Source organism: Zingiber officinale, chromosome 5B (assembly GCF_018446385.1).
Source record: "Zingiber officinale cultivar Zhangliang chromosome 5B, Zo_v1.1, whole genome shotgun sequence".
NCBI classification, from domain to species: domain Eukaryota; kingdom Viridiplantae; phylum Streptophyta; class Magnoliopsida; order Zingiberales; family Zingiberaceae; genus Zingiber; species Zingiber officinale.
Genome location: NC_055995.1, coordinates 87,487,259 through 87,505,161, shown reverse-complemented (window position 1 = coordinate 87,505,161; position 17,903 = coordinate 87,487,259). Strand labels below are relative to the sequence as shown.

The 17,903-nt window shown below is 37.9% G+C and overlaps 2 protein-coding genes across 2 annotated transcripts; one reads left to right on the top strand and one right to left on the bottom strand.

Moving 5' to 3' along the window:
• The first annotated feature begins 4,878 nt into the window (after positions 1-4,878).
• LOC121984844 lies at positions 4,879-6,867 on the top strand. The gene is made up of 3 exons (XM_042537995.1): positions 4,879-5,034; positions 5,114-5,852; positions 5,958-6,867. Exons 2-3 carry the CDS (start codon positions 5,148-5,150, stop codon positions 6,480-6,482), a joined length of 1,230 nt encoding a protein of 409 aa, XP_042393929.1. The 5' UTR covers positions 4,879-5,034; positions 5,114-5,147; the 3' UTR covers positions 6,483-6,867.
• Positions 6,868-8,821: 1,954 nt separating this feature from the next.
• LOC121984843 (chorismate mutase 1, chloroplastic-like) lies at positions 8,822-13,377 on the bottom strand. Its single transcript, XM_042537994.1, has 6 exons — positions 13,083-13,377; positions 10,802-11,021; positions 10,623-10,709; positions 9,671-9,814; positions 9,230-9,322; positions 8,822-9,148 (listed from the first exon to the last, which is right to left on the bottom strand). The coding sequence occupies exons 1-6, from the start codon at positions 13,268-13,270 to the stop codon at positions 8,915-8,917; spliced, it is 966 nt and encodes a 321-aa protein (XP_042393928.1). The 5' UTR covers positions 13,271-13,377; the 3' UTR covers positions 8,822-8,914.
• Between the last annotated feature and the right edge of the window lie 4,526 nt (positions 13,378-17,903).

The following is a 17,903-nucleotide window of genomic DNA, read 5'->3' as shown; positions in this document are numbered from 1 at the left end:
TCTCATCAATCAAAATAGTCCCTTATTCCAAAAATACCCTTAACCTAAAACTAAAATTTTTTCCCTTAATATCAAATATCAAAATATATTTATTTATTTTTTCTTTCATATCACTTTTCTCTCCTTGTTCTCTCTCATCATATTTTCTCTCTCATCATTTTATCACACACTTTCTCTCTCCTTAATCTCTCATATCATACTCCCTTTCTCTTTTTTTTCATTACACGTTCTCTCTCATCATACTTTCTCTCTTCTCAATCTTTTCCATCACACATTTTTTTTTTCTCATTATACTTTCTCTCTCCTCAATCTCTTCTTTCTTTTTTTCATCATACTTTCTCTCTAATCACACTTTCTCTCTCCTCAATCTCTCTCATCACACTCTTTTTTCTCTTTTTTCTCATCACACTTTCTCTCTCCTCAATCTCTTTTGTCACACTTCCTCCTTTTTTTTCCTCAACATACTTTTTCTCTCATCGTACTTTCTCCCTCATCGTACTTTCTCTCTCCTTAATTTCTCTCATCACACTCACTGTTCTCTTTTTTCTCATCACACTTTCTCTTTCATACTTTCTCTCTCACCATACTTTCTTTCTCCTCAATCCCTCTCATTACACTCTCTCTCCTCATTTTTTCTCATTACATTTTCTCTCTCTTCATCATCTCCCATCATACTTTCTCTCACATCGTCCCCTCGAGGCGGTGCGATGGTTAAGGTATGGGGTGTTGCCACATGAGGTCTTGGGGTCGAAACTCGGTGTGGCCGAGCATAACCTCCCCCATGTCTTGGTCATTTGCACTAATGGTTAGTAGCCACCCGTGATTTATCTCCTCCGTGTTGGCCTAGGGACGGGTTGGTGGGGGCACTGGGGGCGAGCGAATCGCCTTTTTGCCACATACTTTCTCTCACATCATATTTTCTCTCATCATGCTCTCTCCTATCACACTCTCTTTTATCATTTTCTCTCATCACACTTTCTCTCTATTCATTATTTTACGTCTGAAGGACGAGACGCTACGGAAGAGTACACCGACGGATGAGAAGGAAGCATGTGGTGGTTCCGAGGGATGAAAAGCCGGAGCGAAATACTGCTCGGGGAGCAAGAGATGCAGCTAGCGAGAAGGTCGGCACGGGGTGCGACCGAGAGACGAAGATTGCGGATAAGTACGCTGGCAGACAAGAAGGAAGCACACAACGATTCCAAGGGACGAGAAGCCAGAGTGAAAGCCTGCTCGAGAAGACCGGAAGTTGAGTTCGGGTGAGTCCTATTCCGGATGGTTGAGATCACCCAAACGATCGAAAGATTTGGACTGAGGCGAATAGAGCCGGAGCAGAAGACCCAGGCTGAAAAAGTCAATGATGTTGACTTTCCCCATCCGGGGCGCCCGGACCGAAAGTATATCCAGATCTCGATCAAACCGAGATCTGTACGTTGGAGATAAAGTTTTATCTCTCCCAGGGGTGCCCGAAACACTTCGGGGCATCCCGACCAAGACTATAAATACAGCCTTGGTCCAGAAGCTTTATATTCATTTTAAGCAATTTATTTTCCAACACTTATACGCTTCAATTTAGTTAGCTTCTTTCTTTTTGCGCTTCATCGTTGTAAGAGGCTTCTCCGCCTGAAGGAGATACTAGTGCGACATCTTCCTTGGATTAACAACCTCCTCGGTTGTAACCAAGTAAATCCCTGTATGCCTCTTCTTTTACTTTCTGTCTATTTAATTATTATGCAAGTGTTAGTTTAAGAAGTTTGAGAAGGGTTGATCCTTATTTTTGCAGGCTATTCAACCCCCTTCTAACCGGCCCCAGCGGTCCAACACTACTCTACTAAGCCTAAAATATTTCTTTTTTAGTATTTTCCGTCAAGATTCTAGTTTAACATTTATTTTTTCACGTATTTCATCTACCAAAATAATATCATCTGTAAATGACATACACCACAACATTGCGTCTTGAATGTGTATGGTGAGTTCATCTATAATTAATGTAAAAAGATAGAAACTTAGAACTGATATTTAATGTAAGGGTAATTTTGCATGCAGTCTCTATTGGCAAACAAATCTTTGCATGCAGTCCCTATCCATGAAAATCTTTGTTTTCACTCCCCAGTCAAATATCTTTACCTAATTGTCCATGATATTTTTAGGTACAAAAGTCTAAAAATCAGTATAAATCCTCTTAAATTGAGTATATTAACTTAGAATCTAGTATATTTTCTATTAAATTGAGTACGATTCTTTTTTCACCTCAAAATATACTCGATTTTAGTTTAATGTGCTGAATTTAATAGGAATTATACTCATTTTTAGACTATTTGTACCGAAAAATATGAGGGTTAATTTTGATAGAAAATATACTCGATCCTAGTATAGAGTACTAGATTATAGTGTAAAGTGCTGAATTTAACATGAATTATACTTATTTTTAGACTTTTTATACCTAAAAAAATAAGAGGGACAATTTTGATAGAAAATATACTCGATTTTTAATATAAAGTACTGACTTTAAGAAGAATTATACTCATTTTTGGACTTTTTGTACTCAATTTTAGAATTTTTGTACCTAAAAAATTTGAGAGGCAATTTATGTATCAATATTTGCATGAGGGAGTTGAAACAAGTAATACTTTGCATGCAAGGAGTGGAAACAAAATTTTTTGGACACGGGGATTGCATGCAAAGTTAACATTGTGATTGGGGATTTTTCTCTAATTTACCGTTAATGTAACTTTATTTTTATTATAAATGCTTCAATTACTTCGCCTGAAGTCTTTATTTTGGTTATTATATTCTCGTATATATTTTTAATTAGTTCAATATATATTACACTAAAAGATACCTATCCTTCCTCAAATATTATAAATAAATTTAATAGGCTATAAATAATAATATAATTAAAAGAATAATACCATATTAATTATAGTAAAAAAATAATTATGTTGATCTTAAGCGTAAAAATATTCTATATTCTATATATATATATATTAGAGATATTACTCCTATCATGATAAATAGTTTCACTCATAATATATATTTAAATTTATCACAATTTATATCAAAATTTTCATCCTTTAATTTTAAGTCACTCATCGTGTAGTAGAATGCTAAAGCACTCATTCTATCGACATCATTTGCCAACAAATTAACTCACCACCACTAAATCATCTTTTAACAGTCTTTCTCGGCGGAGGATGATTTCAATAGTTAGAAAGATTGATTTCAAGACTATCTCAACTATTCTAGAGCTCCCGTCAAAAAAATTATTAAAATCTTTAGTTTTTTTTTAAAAAATAAATTTATAAAATAATTTTTATATAAAGTTTATTTTTTTAAAATGAAAAGTTATAATTAAATCAACAACACAATATTGTTTAAAAAATAAACAACAATATTGTATAGCTGATTTTGAAAAATCAACTACATGTTGAAAAAATCAATAATAATATTGTGCTCAGCACCATAGTAAAAAACAATGGTTTGAAAAAATTTTTTGGATGACCACTAACACGAGAGAGAGATAAAAAGGAAGAGAAATAAAATAAAAAGGAAAGAGAGGCTACGGTGTTTGTTTGGACATTTACAAAACTAAAGATGTGGGAAAATGCATAATCTCATACATTAAAATTGTATATAATATTGGAAGATAATCTATTTTATAATTTAACTTTTCAATCAATAATTTTCATCATTCTTTATGAATTTCTTAAAATAAATAAATAAATCATTCGAAAGATAATACAACCAATCTTTGTTCGATAAAAAGATAAAAAAAAATACAAAACATCGATTACTGATTTCAAACACATACCAACATCAACGATAAGACTAAACAATATAAGGAAGGCAACTATTGCACAAGCATAAAACTGAGTGACAAAGAAAATGAGTTTCAAGGAACAATTAGGGACTCGGAGCTTTCTTGAAAAGGTAACTGTTCAAGGTGTTTAGATGAGTTCCACAACTAATAGGAACAATCATCTCATGCCTTGTTAGAGGTACCTTTCTTTGGGTGAAGTCACGAAACGTCTTATTAAAGGGTTAAAACTGACCATGAGGTCAATCCACCAGTAAGCAATTGAGATTTTAGAATCGAAAGACGCCTCATGATCGAAAAGGCAACATTGAGATGCACTGCTTGGATCTTCAATTGAGGTTGGAATGACTTTTACGGAGAGAAAAGAGTATTAAAAGAGAATCCTTGACATTGTGCCTAATATTTGTTTAGCAATGAATTTTGATAGTATTATAATAATAATGAAATAACTTTAAAGGGAAAAAATAATTGATAGATAATAAATTGCAAAGCATGTAACTTTAGAAGCTCAAATGAGAGCTTCCATTGTTGTTCCCTTTCATGTCCACCCCAACTAGGATTTTTCTAATTGTCTATCATCATCGTCTCAACGGTCTCCTCATCGTGGCCATTTCCATTAGAGGAGGCTCATTTACGACACTCCTCACGCGAATCTAACATGAAGTAGTCGAACACGATTTCTCCGTCGACGGAGTCATGCTCCTGCAAGCGTTTCCAATCGTCCTCACCAATGTCAAGACCCATCAGGATCTCCTAGTCATGGAACTCGAGATGACCTTCTATGGCGGCCACGATGCTTAGGAGCAGAAAGACGAGGAGGCAAAGAAGCGGGAGATCGAGAGAGGTGATTGAGGGCAACACAATGTTGTGGTGCTGATTTTAGGATGAATAAAAATATTTGGGAAGAGTGTAAAATGTAAAATGAACTCAGTGATGGGAAAAAATACAAAATCAGCTACGCGGTTTGGTAAGTTTCTGTTTTAAAAAATAAAACAAAAACAAAACACATCAAACTTGATTAATACTGCACATAATTTATAAATTATTCTATCAAAAACTTCATATCGACAAACAAATCATCTATCAATTCATCCCATCAAGCATCCTCCTAAATCAAACCTGCCGTTTCTCTCTCATATTCTCCAGTTCAATCAACTGGCCAGTGCTTAGCACAATTGGTGGTAGTGAAAACTTAAACCGAACGATCTTGGGCTGAAGTATGCGAGTTTATCTTCGGATTGCCGTTTCTCTCTCTTTGCCCCTATTCCTTTTTAATTAATACCTTGTTGTCTGCAGAGTTCTCTGCTTCCTCTCCCATTTCGCCGCCCTCATGGCTTGCCCACACCACCACCGCTATGCCCACACCCAGACGCCATCGAATCAATGCTGTCGCCGCAGCTGCTGCTGTTCTTCCTCGTTCTATAGCAGCGACTACTGCTGCTGCTGCTGCTGCTCTAACACCTCTCCGCTCACCACATCTGGTCACCTCTCCCAAACCCTAGCCGCCCAAATCCTCCTCCAGCACTCTCCTCAGTTGATGCCCTCTCTCTATTCCAAACTCCAGCAGCAGCCTCCGCAGGCTCCCCTTTTTCCAGGTCTTCATCATGGGGAGGAGTCTCGCCTTCCTCCTCATCATCTCCACGATCACCAACAACAACCTCACCCACTCGTCCAGTCTCTCCTCTGCCGTATCGCTGCGCTCGAGTCGTCCTTTTCCCATGTTCCCCCTTCTCACTCGTCTCCCTCTCCTTCTCCTGCGATGGAGCGTCCATCGACAAGACATTTTTCCCCATCGCCAAGATCGAATTTTTATTGCGCGCCTTCGCTGAGAGATTTGGCCGCGCGGAGAATCCAAGCGGCGTTCCGCCGGTTCCTTCTGCGGAGATCTCAGACGCTCCGCCACCTGAAGGAACTCGCTGCGATGAAATCCCATGTGGTTGACCTTAGATCGGCGCTCTCCGACAAGACTCGAGTCGACCCGAAAGCCCTCACCGAAAGAGTCATGAATCTTCTCTTCCGGTTGGACGCTATCCAGGTGAGAACGAGGAAAGTTGGTTCTTTTGTTGGGTTTCTTTGCTCGCTGTATCCGTCGCTATATCCTGCTGAGGATCTCTGTATTTGATATGCATTTGACATGCAGGGTGGCGACTCAATGATTCGAGAAGGAAAGCGATCGATCAGCAGAGAGCTGACCCGGATACTTGACTTCATTGATAAAGTATTGGTCAAGGAGCATCAGTTGTTTCTCAATGCTGTTGAGTTTGCAGGTAATGGTAGAAATCTGGTGACTTTCGCAGAGGATAGTAGAAGAGGGAGTGAGGGAGCTGAGGAAGTTCATAGGGCCGTCAAAAAGGTAAGCTTTTCAGAAGTTGGTAAGAGATCCAGGGTGCCCTTTAGCAACCACGACCAGTTTGTAGATGAAATTAGTAATTTCAGTGATCAACATCCTGTTGTGGAGAATTTGAGTTGTGAAGCTGTGGGAAATGGACAAGGAAATCATACAGGAGCTGAAAGGTTTCATGAGGCTAGTGATGATGAGAGGAGTTCTGAAAGTTCTTTCGAGAATGGTGAAAGATTTGAGAGTGTGAAGCAGGCCAAGAATCAGAATGGCAAGTTTGGCCTATCCGCCCCGTTGCCTGTGCAAATGGAATCCAGGAGAAATTGATTTGCAGCAGATGGTATCAATCATCAAACCTGAGTGTCATCTTGAAAGTTTTAAGAGTTTTGATCCATGAACTACGTCTAGGATGAGGTAGTAGTAAAGCTGCAATCCTTTGCCTTCCATTGTTCAGTTGGATAATAGGAGCTGCTTTTATTGGGTACGATCTGTTTTCCTTTGCAGTTGCCTGATTTTGCTCACTAGGTTTCTAATTTATAAAATTGTCGTGGTACCACTATGTTTTCCTGGGCTAATAATTAGCTGTGTGATGATTGACATTCTTCTGATTATCTAAACGTGTTTCTGTTTGTTTGATCATGAATGAGTTGTTTTAGTTCTTCATCACAGTTCATGGCCGCGTTTATTAAATGATTCTAAATTTCTGTTTGTATCTCTAAGCTTTTGTTAATTTGGAATTGCTTTCATCGACCAAATTGCATGAGTTTTTCAAAGAGTTATTGGATTCTCAAAGTAGGAAGAGATAACAACTGTTTAGGGATGACGATCAGCCAAGGATGCTAAAACTCATATCGACCAGCATCCACAATAATGTATGTACACTTGGGTTTGCCCTCAACTTGAAGAATAGATCAAAATTGTCAGAACGGTTTTTCTACCTGCCAGTTAATGTGGTTTCAACGTGGTTACAAGTAATCGTGTTTGAATTGCTGTAGAAGAAGGTATCTTTTCCTAACCTAGCAGACGGTTTCTTTTCTTTGAGGCAATATTTTCTGTATAATTACAAATTGCTACTATGAACTCTAATCAAGTAGGTTTCTGTCTTACATCTGCTAACGCCCGCTCAATTCTTCTGTATCATGCGAGTACCTATTTCTCTTTCAATGTAGCATTCCCCAACTGAGGAAGGTCATGCTGTTGTCAAAGTGGGTTTTATAAGTTCGTTATCAGTTTATTGGAACGAGCAAAATCATGAGTGTTCATTACCTCCTGGATAGACATATCATTTCTTATTCTAATAGCTTCCACATCAGACGCCATGAAACCAACTTACTTTTCTGTATTACCTGATCTATTGTAAATAACAGACAATCTATTATACCAATAAAAGTTGATTAAGTTCATATTTTTTACGGTTCATTTTCAGGCTATGTGAAGGGAGGATTAGTTTATTTTCAGGCTATGTGAAAGGAGGATTAGTTTATAGTCAATCATTAAATGACTAGGGGATTTGATTCTTGTTTTATTATAATAAATTTATCATCTTCTAATCTGTTAGAAACTCTCTGAGGATGATAATTTATTATAAAAAATATTGAATCAAATAACACTGATCTACTTAGCCAACTTAGCATCATTTTACTGTACTATAGTCTTGGGGCAACAATCTATTATACCGATAATGAATATACGAGTGTTCAATTCTGGTGAAGCAAATTGATTGTCGCGACACTGTTACAAGATGAATCTTTGGGTTGAGTCACGGCCCAAACCAGAGAACGCACAGTTGATTCATAGCAGCCCTTGCAGTCATAGGCTGCAATCGGAGAATACCCACAATTTCTACGTGGCTCCTCCAGAATCTACACCTCAACCCATGATCACTGCAGCTGAATGGCTAGGGATGGGAGTGGATGGAGTTTAGGGTTCTAGTCTTAGGGCCCTCTGCCGTGTACTCCTGCAGGACGGTTCTCATTATCCCTCCCAGCACAGTTCGCATTTCCTCCATCAGCATCCATTTTATTATTATTATTATTATTATTATTATTATTAGATAATCGAGATTTCAAACTCTGAACCAATTAATTGGAGAGATGATGAACTCCATAAAATTTTTTTATCGATCATCATCAGGTAATTCGAAAGTGCAAGTATCTCATCATCCAACTACCAACATTTCAAATTTATTATCCAACTTAGAAAAAAATCTCACGTAATAGTTGGAAATCAAACTAATGGATGCTTAAAAACCAAGATGCTTTAATAAATGAATCAAACTTTGCAATATCAATGGGGCAACATACCATAAAGTTGTCTTAAGTGAACAAGCGATTAGATTTTTTAAACTTGATTGTTTGCTAATTCATAAATAAGTTACAAAGGGGCTATCATGAGGGAACACCCAAATTTGAATCATATATTCTCATTGGCCTTAATATAAATGATTAATCACTATTAGAAGACCAATAGTATAAATCAAGAGCCAAAAAGAGAAATTAAGAACATAAACGATACGATTCTGATAGAATTTCCATTTGCACGCCCCTATGAGCTCGATGAAATATCCTTCAAATACTGCACAACCCAATTTCTACTCTTAAATCCATGCACAAGTAACACAAAGCAGATATCTGCTCATTTCAAGTTTCAACAAGAAAGGACACTGCTTGCAAACAGCATATGGCTCTTTTTAGCTTTCGTTATTGGATTCATGACAAAGTGCTTGCTGAAAGTATACATACTTCTCTAAATATCACAATTTAATCTAACCTACGCAACAGATACTCAACTTGCACTTCCTTCGTCAATGGCATGATCCAATTGTCGTAGAGCTCAGCAACTACAGAAGGCTGTATTTTGTAGACAGGGGGTGTTCCATCATCTTCTCCAATTTTAACCTCCTGTCCAAAGATCTTGGCCTTTGCCTCGACCCTTTGTTTGATTGCAGTTTCGACTGATTCATAGGTTAAAAGTTGCATTAGCTGATTCTTGTCCTGAAAACCACAAGAAAGATATATTATCCATCTGAATTCATTTGTGGAATAGTTGGATTGGCACAGGATAAGTAGCTGTACTTGTGCCCTTATTGCTGGATTGTAGATTGCAGGTGCCTCCTGAAATTTAGCCTCCGCCACAAACTTCCCGTAATGGATTCTTTTCGAGAGAGCCTGCACAAAGGTGAAGAATAGGCTAAAGGAAAGAAGATTCATATTTAGACAAGAAGCAAATTCTAAATGGTGCTTTAACATGATTCTAAATATCTTCATCGTGACGAGAAGCAGTCAATGCACCCAATCATTTCCAAGGGCAATAAACTTTGTTCTTGATGTGTACTTGATTTTGAAGCCACAGGAATATTTCAATAACCTAGGATGTACATCTAATGTTACTGCACATTCATTGCATATAAATGTTAGCATGAAATTGCAGCACGCTATAATCATGTTGCACACCCTCTATACTGGGAGTATGAGTCACTTGATCATGCACAGAAACCTATAATTTTAAAAGAATACCTGTAAGCAGATCGTATCACAAACAGCACTTGAGCCACAGTTTCCGTCACTTTGTTCTTGAACCAATCTTGGGAGTAGATCATAGAAATACATATCCCATATTTTCTTGTTTATATTAATAGAATCAGCAGCCGGATGTAGAACCTAGAATAAAAGAAGTTAGGACATAAATGAAATAAACCTAGTTTTAGACTAAAATGTATGTTATTTATTCTTGTACACAATGAAAAAAAAACTGATAAACACAATATTTAAATTTGCAAAACTTCAAGAGTATATAAAAAAATAGTGCCATAAATACATGTGGCATATGTATTGTATATATGTGAATTAACAAGCTAAATAAGCAATAACATAACCCAGCCTTAACAAGTTTCTATATAAGTGTGTTCATGAATGAATTGAGCTTTATTGATGAACAGTTCACAAGTTTATTCAAGAACACGAATGAATTAAGCTCCCAAGGATTCAAGATTATTTGTTTATCTTGTCTAACTTACAAATTTATTCAGGTTCTATATTTTTCAATTTTTCGCAGAGAACCAATATAAATGAGCTCCACTTGAGCTAAGTATCAAGTTTGTTATCAAACATTGAGCTCATTTATAGTCCTAAGTTGATTTGTTCTCCGTTTCTTTCGAGTGTAATCAAATTTAAATGGTTTGATCATCAAAATGCTAAGCTATGAATCTGCTTTTAAGTTTTCTAAAACATATATGCATGTTATTGAAAACACAAGTTAGAATGTCTGAAATCCCCATGGTAGAACATACACACAACATAACAAGTGAAGAGAGAGTAGAGAAGAGGAAGAGACAGCACTGATAAGAAAGAGACTAGTTGGGATTTCACTTTTCCTAACAAATGTCTGTCAGTTCTTAGTGTAATGGTTCAGAGAGAAGGCTCAATTGTCATATATGTGGAAGATACTATTACTGGAACATATACATACCTTAGGGTATTGAATAGGTGGCAACAAGGGCTTAGGCAAAGCATCTGGAAAGAAGGGATGTTCGTCTGGGCTCTTGTATCTACCAACCTATATTACACAGTGATCAATAAGTGAAAAAGGAATTAGTTCGGGAGTTTGACTGTTTTTATTACTTATGTCTCCTTTAAGGTGCAGCTTACCCGGCCATGCAACTTTTCAGTTTCTCTAACCATGAACTCAACCAAAGAACCACCAAATCCATCCATGTAAAATGCATTTCGATCATATGTATCGGGATTATAAGCATACTGTGATCTCTCCAAAAGGTTGAATATAATGATGTCTTCTTGTCTTATCAGTGAGTGTCGGATGCTCTCCAATGTTAAGATCTCACTTTGATCGATCCTTTCTTTCTCCACACTACAGAGGATGAGAAGATGAGATAATGTAAGATAATGATAAATCTGAAATTGATTATTTTGAAAAACAAAAAAGGCAGGGCAACTTGTTATATACACAGACAGTCATAAGCAATGTACAATTACAATGGCTGTTGAAATCTTAAATATATATTTGATATTTTATTTCTCCCATTAAGTGCACAACTTATAGTTATATATTTATTTAGTTAGATTAAACAGGAGACTAGATCCTCTAGTCCACAAAAAAGTGGACCAGGGGATGGACCACTTGCAATTGCGGCCGGATCGTGGCCACGATCCGGCCACAATTGGTTACGATCCCTCCCTGGATTCACCATCCCCCTTAGGTTATAGTTTGGGTCGGGAAGGTTGGCTGGAGGCTGCCAGAGGTGGACAAGTGGCGAGGGGTCGAGCGGGGGGGGCGGCCTCCGGCCACTCGTCCCAACCCAAACTATAACTTGGGGAGGGGTGGTGAACCCAGAGAGATATCGCAATTGGTTACGATCTCTCCCGGGTTCATTGTCCCCCCCCCCCCAGGTTATAGTTTGCGTCGGGACGAGTGGCCGTCGACGGTGGCCAGGTTACCGGGGGTCAAGTAGGGGGCGGCCTCCGGCCACCCATCCCGACCCAAACTATAACTTGGGGGAGGGTGAACCCAAAAGAGATCACAATCAATCTCGGCCATGACTGCAATTGCAAGTGGTCTATCCCTGGTTCACAAAAAAAGCGGACCAGGGGATTTGACCTCATTAAGAGACCAGATGCTCTGGTTCACTTTTGTGGACCAGGGGATGGACTATTTGCAATTGCGATCGGATCATGGTCACGATTTGGCCGCAATTGGTTACGATCCCTCCTTGGGTTCACATTCTCCTCAGATTATAATTTGGGTCGGACAGGTGGTTGGAGGTCGCCCGAAGGCCGTCGACAAGTAGCCAGGCTACCGAGGGCCGACCGGGAGGCGTCCTTTGGGTGGACTCTGGCCACCCACCGCTATAACTTGGGGGGGACGATGAATCCAAAGAGAGATCGCAATCAATTACGGCCGGAGTGTGGCCACGATCCAACCACAATTGCAAGTGGTCCATCCCCTGATCCATTTTTTTTGTGGACCAAGGGATCTGGGCTCATTAAGAGGCTAGAGGATCCTCATTAAGAGACCAGAACCTCTGGTCCACAAAAAATGGACCGGGGAATGGACCACTTGCAATTACCGCTAGATCGTTGCAGCAATCCGACCGTAATTGGTTACAATCCCTTCCTGGGTTCACTATCCCCTCCACACGGTTATAGTTTGGGTCGGGGTGGGTGGTTAGAGGCCGCCTGGAGTATGTCGGCGGTGGGCAAGTGGCCAGGCTACCGGGGGCCGAGTGTGTGTGTTCGGCCACCCTCCCCAACCTAAACTATAACTTGAGGATATGGGGATCTGGCCTCATTAAATAGAGCCATCTCTCACAAAAGAAAATTTGCTTAAAAGGTTGGTGTTTGACTTATTTTGAATGGTGAGAGCTGAACCTGATAGGGTTTTAAAAAGTTTCCCCTAAAATCATATTTCCTTTCCAAACTATTGCTCCGAAGAACATAATCCCACTATCAAGGAATATAAAAAACCGCCCTTTTTTGTTCCGCGTATCTATACATGAAAAGACAGCAAATTGTACGTTCCAACATTGTTCCATTGCAGATATTTCAATTCGAGTAAATATTTTGGTGCCAAACAGGCAAAGAACAAGAGAAAGATACGTAGATCTTGATAAACAGCCATCAGGTTAAGAAAATTCTTAAACAAATACAAGAATGTGTGAAAAGCTGCAATTCCACTATAAATTTTATCGATTTCAAAAGCGGAGGCAGTGGACGGATGAATAGTCGGAATCCAGAACGACAGAAGAGCAGAAGAAGAGAAAACCTAAATCACAACTAAATGATCCGAAAAATAAATCCTATGATCAAGAAAATGGAGATCAAAGTTTCCGCAGATCCAAAAAAGCAAATTTGACATTCTTTATACCAACGATGGCACGGCAAACCAAAGCCAAAGGAGCAAAGTTTCTCGTACCTGGAAGGAGAAACAGCTCGAATTTGGATTGAATGGAGCTTCTTCGAAGCTCTGGGCGAAACCGAGAGAGGCGAGTCAGGTAGGAATGATCGCCCTGTCCAGTTGCAGGAGGCGCCGGCGCGCGGGCAACTGAAGATCCGATGAGCGTGCAGGGAGGAGGGAGAGGAACTGGAGAGCTTGAGCTCCATGGGAGAGGTGGAATCGAATCGACGGAAGAGGCGGCGATGGAACGGAGAGAAACGACGAGGAAGAGGCCACGCAGGAAGAACGCAATATATCGAGGAATTTGGTGCGGTAGGTGGGAAGAAGAGTTAGGTTAAACCGGTTGGGCGATTAATTCCTCCATTATATTTTCCACCGGTCGAGTCAGATTGCTAGCTAGCGACAATGAAATGCAGATTTGAACGAAGTAATAGCTTGTCAAGGAAGCAAAGTTAATTCTACTCTATTTTCATAGATAGTTTGTTTTTTATATTTGTTTATCTATTATTTTAAAAATAAATAGATAAATAAAATAAACAAGATGTACAATCTATCCTATACTATCCTATCCTATCTTATTAGTACCTTAATTCAAGTTAACAGGGGATTGATGGTGAATTTCTTAGCGGGCCGGGCACAAAGATTTCTTTCCATTTCATCTATGAGTCGACTCCATCTCTGTCTGAACCACTCTCTAAAAGGTTTAGGTTAGTAGGGCTGTAGACAAGTTGAGCCGAGTTGAATAGAGCTTTGTGGTGTTCAATTTTATTTGATAAGATAATCAAGTCAAGCTGAGTCGAGTTTAAAATGAATCGAGCCTTTGAAATGATTATTCAGGCTTGGCTTGATTTATTTTCTTTATGAACTTGCGCTTGTTTGAAGTTTAACTTGAGTTTGGTTTGTTTAGATGTTATAGAGCTTTTAATTCAAGCTTGACTTGAGCTTAGTTTGAACTGGGTTCGTTTAGATATTATCGAGATCTCAATTTAAATTTGTTTGATTGTTTAAAATTTTTACTTGTTTGATTGGTTATCGAGCTTGATAATTCAAACTTATTTATTTATTTTATTTATTTAGTATATTAATAATAATTTTATTAATGAACATGATTCGTGAACATTGTTCACTAACATTATTTACGGATATTAACAAGCTGAACATATATGTGTTCAAGTTTATTTGTTTAGTTTAACGAGCTATTCAAATTTATTTATTTAATTGATTTTATGTATATTGAACGAATATAAACAAATTCTTACCAAGCTGAACACCAGACTTGTTCATGAATATGAAAATTTTCCGTAGGAATGAGTTAGTCACCTAGAATTAGTTAAGTCGAAGACTTAAATATATGATGCCAATTTAAAAAAAATAGTTTGGTGTGGGCGCGGCAGGCAGATTCCCCTAAATCACACTTGACGTCTTCCCTTTGACTGATTAGTGATGGCTCCTAGTTACCGCTTCACCAGCAACAAAAGAATATAATCACCTCTCATCCCTGCTCCATTCACACAATAGGCTGAGCGAAGCACTAGCTACTAGCTAGAGAATTTGTTCATGGATCATTGTAGGTGGAACAGGCGGAGCAGCATTAATAGGTATCCGGGGAAAAGAAAAAAAAAAAGAGATAGAGGAAAGTAGCCCGGGGTGACATGTCGACATCGACGCTCATAGCCCACTACCCAGGATCAGCTCGGGTAGATTACTCAGGTTGGCTCTGCTATTGGTTGGTGGAGTGGTGCATGGCCTGGTGGCTACAAGTAGTGGTGCTCCTCTTGTTGGGCAATCTTATTGTCGAAGATAAAGAGAAAATTGCCGGATTGAAATTAAAATTCAACTTCAACTTATTTTTTTGAGTGACATGAGCGAATAATCTTAGACTGCTAAGTAGGGATGGATGAGGTGCTTGGATGATTGGGCTACCTAGAAGACTTGACTGAGACCCGAGAGTGAGATGTCATCCCCCTCCAATAGTGCTTCAAGGTTACTATGGACCAATCGACAGAGAAGAAAGATGGGAACGAAGGTGGAGTATTCTCTTTTTTGCTATTGCATTCTCCTGTTATAGGAGCTCCATGCCTTCGGTGATCGTTTCAAATTAATGACGCTAGTCTGTTATTTGATAATCTGAGCCTTGAATTTACACTCCTGCGGGCCCATGCATGAGAGAGAGTTTCTCCCCATGAATTTTTTCACAATATCAATGCTTGTGAATCAATATAAACCAACAAAAGTGCCTTTAAATTTTCAATGTGGGACTAAAGTCTCATTCACAATAGCATCTCTTTCCTTTCCACCTCTTTTCCATTCATATATATCTAGCAATCCCCCATATAATTGAAAACAGGGTATGTGATAAGATTCAACAGTTGAGTTCAGTACAGGAGAGGTAGATTTTATATTTTGAATCTTCCCTTATAAAGATCTATTTGTTTACTGGTTTATAGTAGACATAATGTCCTTAAACTATTATGTCATCTGTATAAACATTGACATATCTCAACCAAAACTCTTCCTGATATAACTCAGTTCTCATGGGTGTAATCGTTCTTATTCATGAACATGCTTGGTTCTGTGAGAAGTTTTAAGAATCATGTCTTTAATTCTTTTCGAAGTGACCCGACTTCTTTCTCACATAGGTGATCCCTTAGGAGTATTCCACATTATTCCACTAGATTGTTAAATGTCATATGTTTAATTTCCATCCTTTCATTGGGTAGTTCCCCCACTTAGTTGGTACAGTTAGGTTATTTCATTGAATCTAGTTAATGGGATCTCCAATCCGTATAGGTTGCTATTCCTTTGTACAACATTTTTGAGTCCGGGAACAATAATAGTTATCTTGTGAGCTGATAAGAAGTGAAAATTGAGGAGAAGACAAGAAGAGAAAACCACCGTCTTATAGATTTTTCCAGAAAAATTGTCCAAGCAGAGAATTGGAAACTGATACTTTACTGTAATATTGTTGATGACTCTACTATCAACACACATATGTCACGAGTCATCTTTCTTCAACACTAGTAGGGCAAGAACTACATAGGAGCTCATGCTCTCTTAGATGTGTCCTTTTTCCATTAACACCATCATCTAATGTTGTAATTCTTCTGCTTTCTTAGGTCTAAGGCAATAAGCAGACCGATTAGGATTTAGGATTTAGGCACCTTACGATTGTAATTAGTAAAAATAATTTATTAATTATGATATATTTAATTATTTTTTATTATCTTATGTAGGAGTGTCAATTCGGGTGGGTCAGGTCGGATTGGGTCGGGTTGAGTTTTTTTTTTTAACCCAACCCGAACCCGACCCAAACCCGAGTTCAACCCAAAACACCTCAACCCGAACCCGAACCCGAACCCGACCAACCCGATCAACCCGAACCCGACCCATATAACCCGAAAATCTGATTCAAAATGATTTTTTTGGGTTATTTTCCCTATAATTCTTCACTTTTATCTCAATACTCCATCATTATCATTCAAACATGATATTAATATATATAAAAACATCTAAATTTTTAAAATAAAATTTGATTTAACCCCAAAAAACCCTATATTTAAGTCAACCTGGGTCAACCCGAACCCGACCTGACCCAACCCGAAAATTTTTTACTCTCCAACCCTCCAACCCGAACCTGAAAATGTCCAACCCGAACCTGATTTTTTTCGGGTCGACTCGGGCTCATTTTTGACACCCCTAATCTTATGTTATATTTAATTATCTTATATTATATTTAAATAATTAATAAGAAAGTGTGGGACATAAAGGAGTTGTTGAGAGATTTTTTTGATAGTGAAACGTTGGGTAAATTTTTTTTACTTTTGACAGGACACTGATATCAAAGAGCTTGCATGATTGTAGATGTTTTATAGACATATTTTGGTTTCAATTTTTTTTTTAAATGTTAAAAAAGGATAAAAGTAAGATTTGTTTACTAGAAAAACTTAAGAAGGATGAGATCTCTTTATATATATATATATATAGAGCAAATATCGTATATTATTGATTCAATTATCTCATTAGAAGTCAGTCAACATAGCAAAACTAGAAAAACTAAAGAAGGATCAAGAGATCTCTTATATATAGTGCAAATATCGTATATTTTATTTTCTCAGTAGAAGTAAAGTCAACATACCATGTTCATACCTCTTTTGTTTCTTTGTTTGTTCATATTGTTTTATCAAGAAAGATGAAGATTTCATTAAATTCACGATAAAAGATATTCTGAATTCAACAAGAATCAATTTTAAATCTACAAATTATAAATGTGTTGTTTAAAATAACATTTTAGTAAATCATGTTACAGAGCAATCTCTAATCCTATATAATGGTATCAAAGCCACTTGTATAGCTAGACTGAATCAAGAATGGGTTTGTTCTGCATATCCATCAATTAATAATTCATTCATCTAAATAACTTATGCACAATCATGGAATACTGGATCACCCACCGTGAACACTTCCCTTACCGATCACCCAAGGTTCGGTATTATTTGGTTCATCATTCATCTAAATAATCTGTTCTTATAAGGGTGCTCAATTAGTTAAAGGGTGACAAATTTACTATAATGAGATAAAAGTCCTTTAACGGTCGACTATAAACTGACCACATGATTTATCTCCATATACATAACTTAGAAACCGACCATGAAGAATGCCTGGAGCTAGAATGTTACAATTCATCCAAATAACTAATACAAAGTGTTCCACAGAACATTTAAAACACTTGTGGCAGCTTCAAATCAGAGAGTATTTATTAGTATTCTAAATGCAAATCCTTAAAGACAAGGCACCATTACGTAACAAGAACTATTCATCATCCATTTAGAACACCCAACG

What these genes read in the sequence shown, in the direction of transcription:
- LOC121984844 (XM_042537995.1), top strand. Translation starts at nt 5,148, where the DNA reads ATGGCTTGCCCACACCACCACCGCTATGCCCACACCCAGACGCCATCG. An exon ending in TCCGGTTGGACGCTATCCAG is followed by an intron (nt 5,853 to 5,957) that starts GTGAGAACGAGG and finishes TTTGACATGCAG; the next exon opens with GGTGGCGACTCAATGATTCG.
- LOC121984843 (XM_042537994.1), bottom strand. Translation starts at nt 13,270, where the DNA reads ATGGAGCTCAAGCTCTCCAGTTCCTCTCCCTCCTCCCTGCACGCTCAT. An exon ending in CTGAAAAGTTGCATGGCCGG is followed by an intron (nt 10,710 to 10,801) that starts GTAAGCTGCACC and finishes TGTGTAATATAG; the next exon opens with GTTGGTAGATACAAGAGCCC. An exon ending in ATCCAGCAATAAGGGCACAA is followed by an intron (nt 9,149 to 9,229) that starts GTACAGCTACTT and finishes TGTGGTTTTCAG; the next exon opens with GACAAGAATCAGCTAATGCA.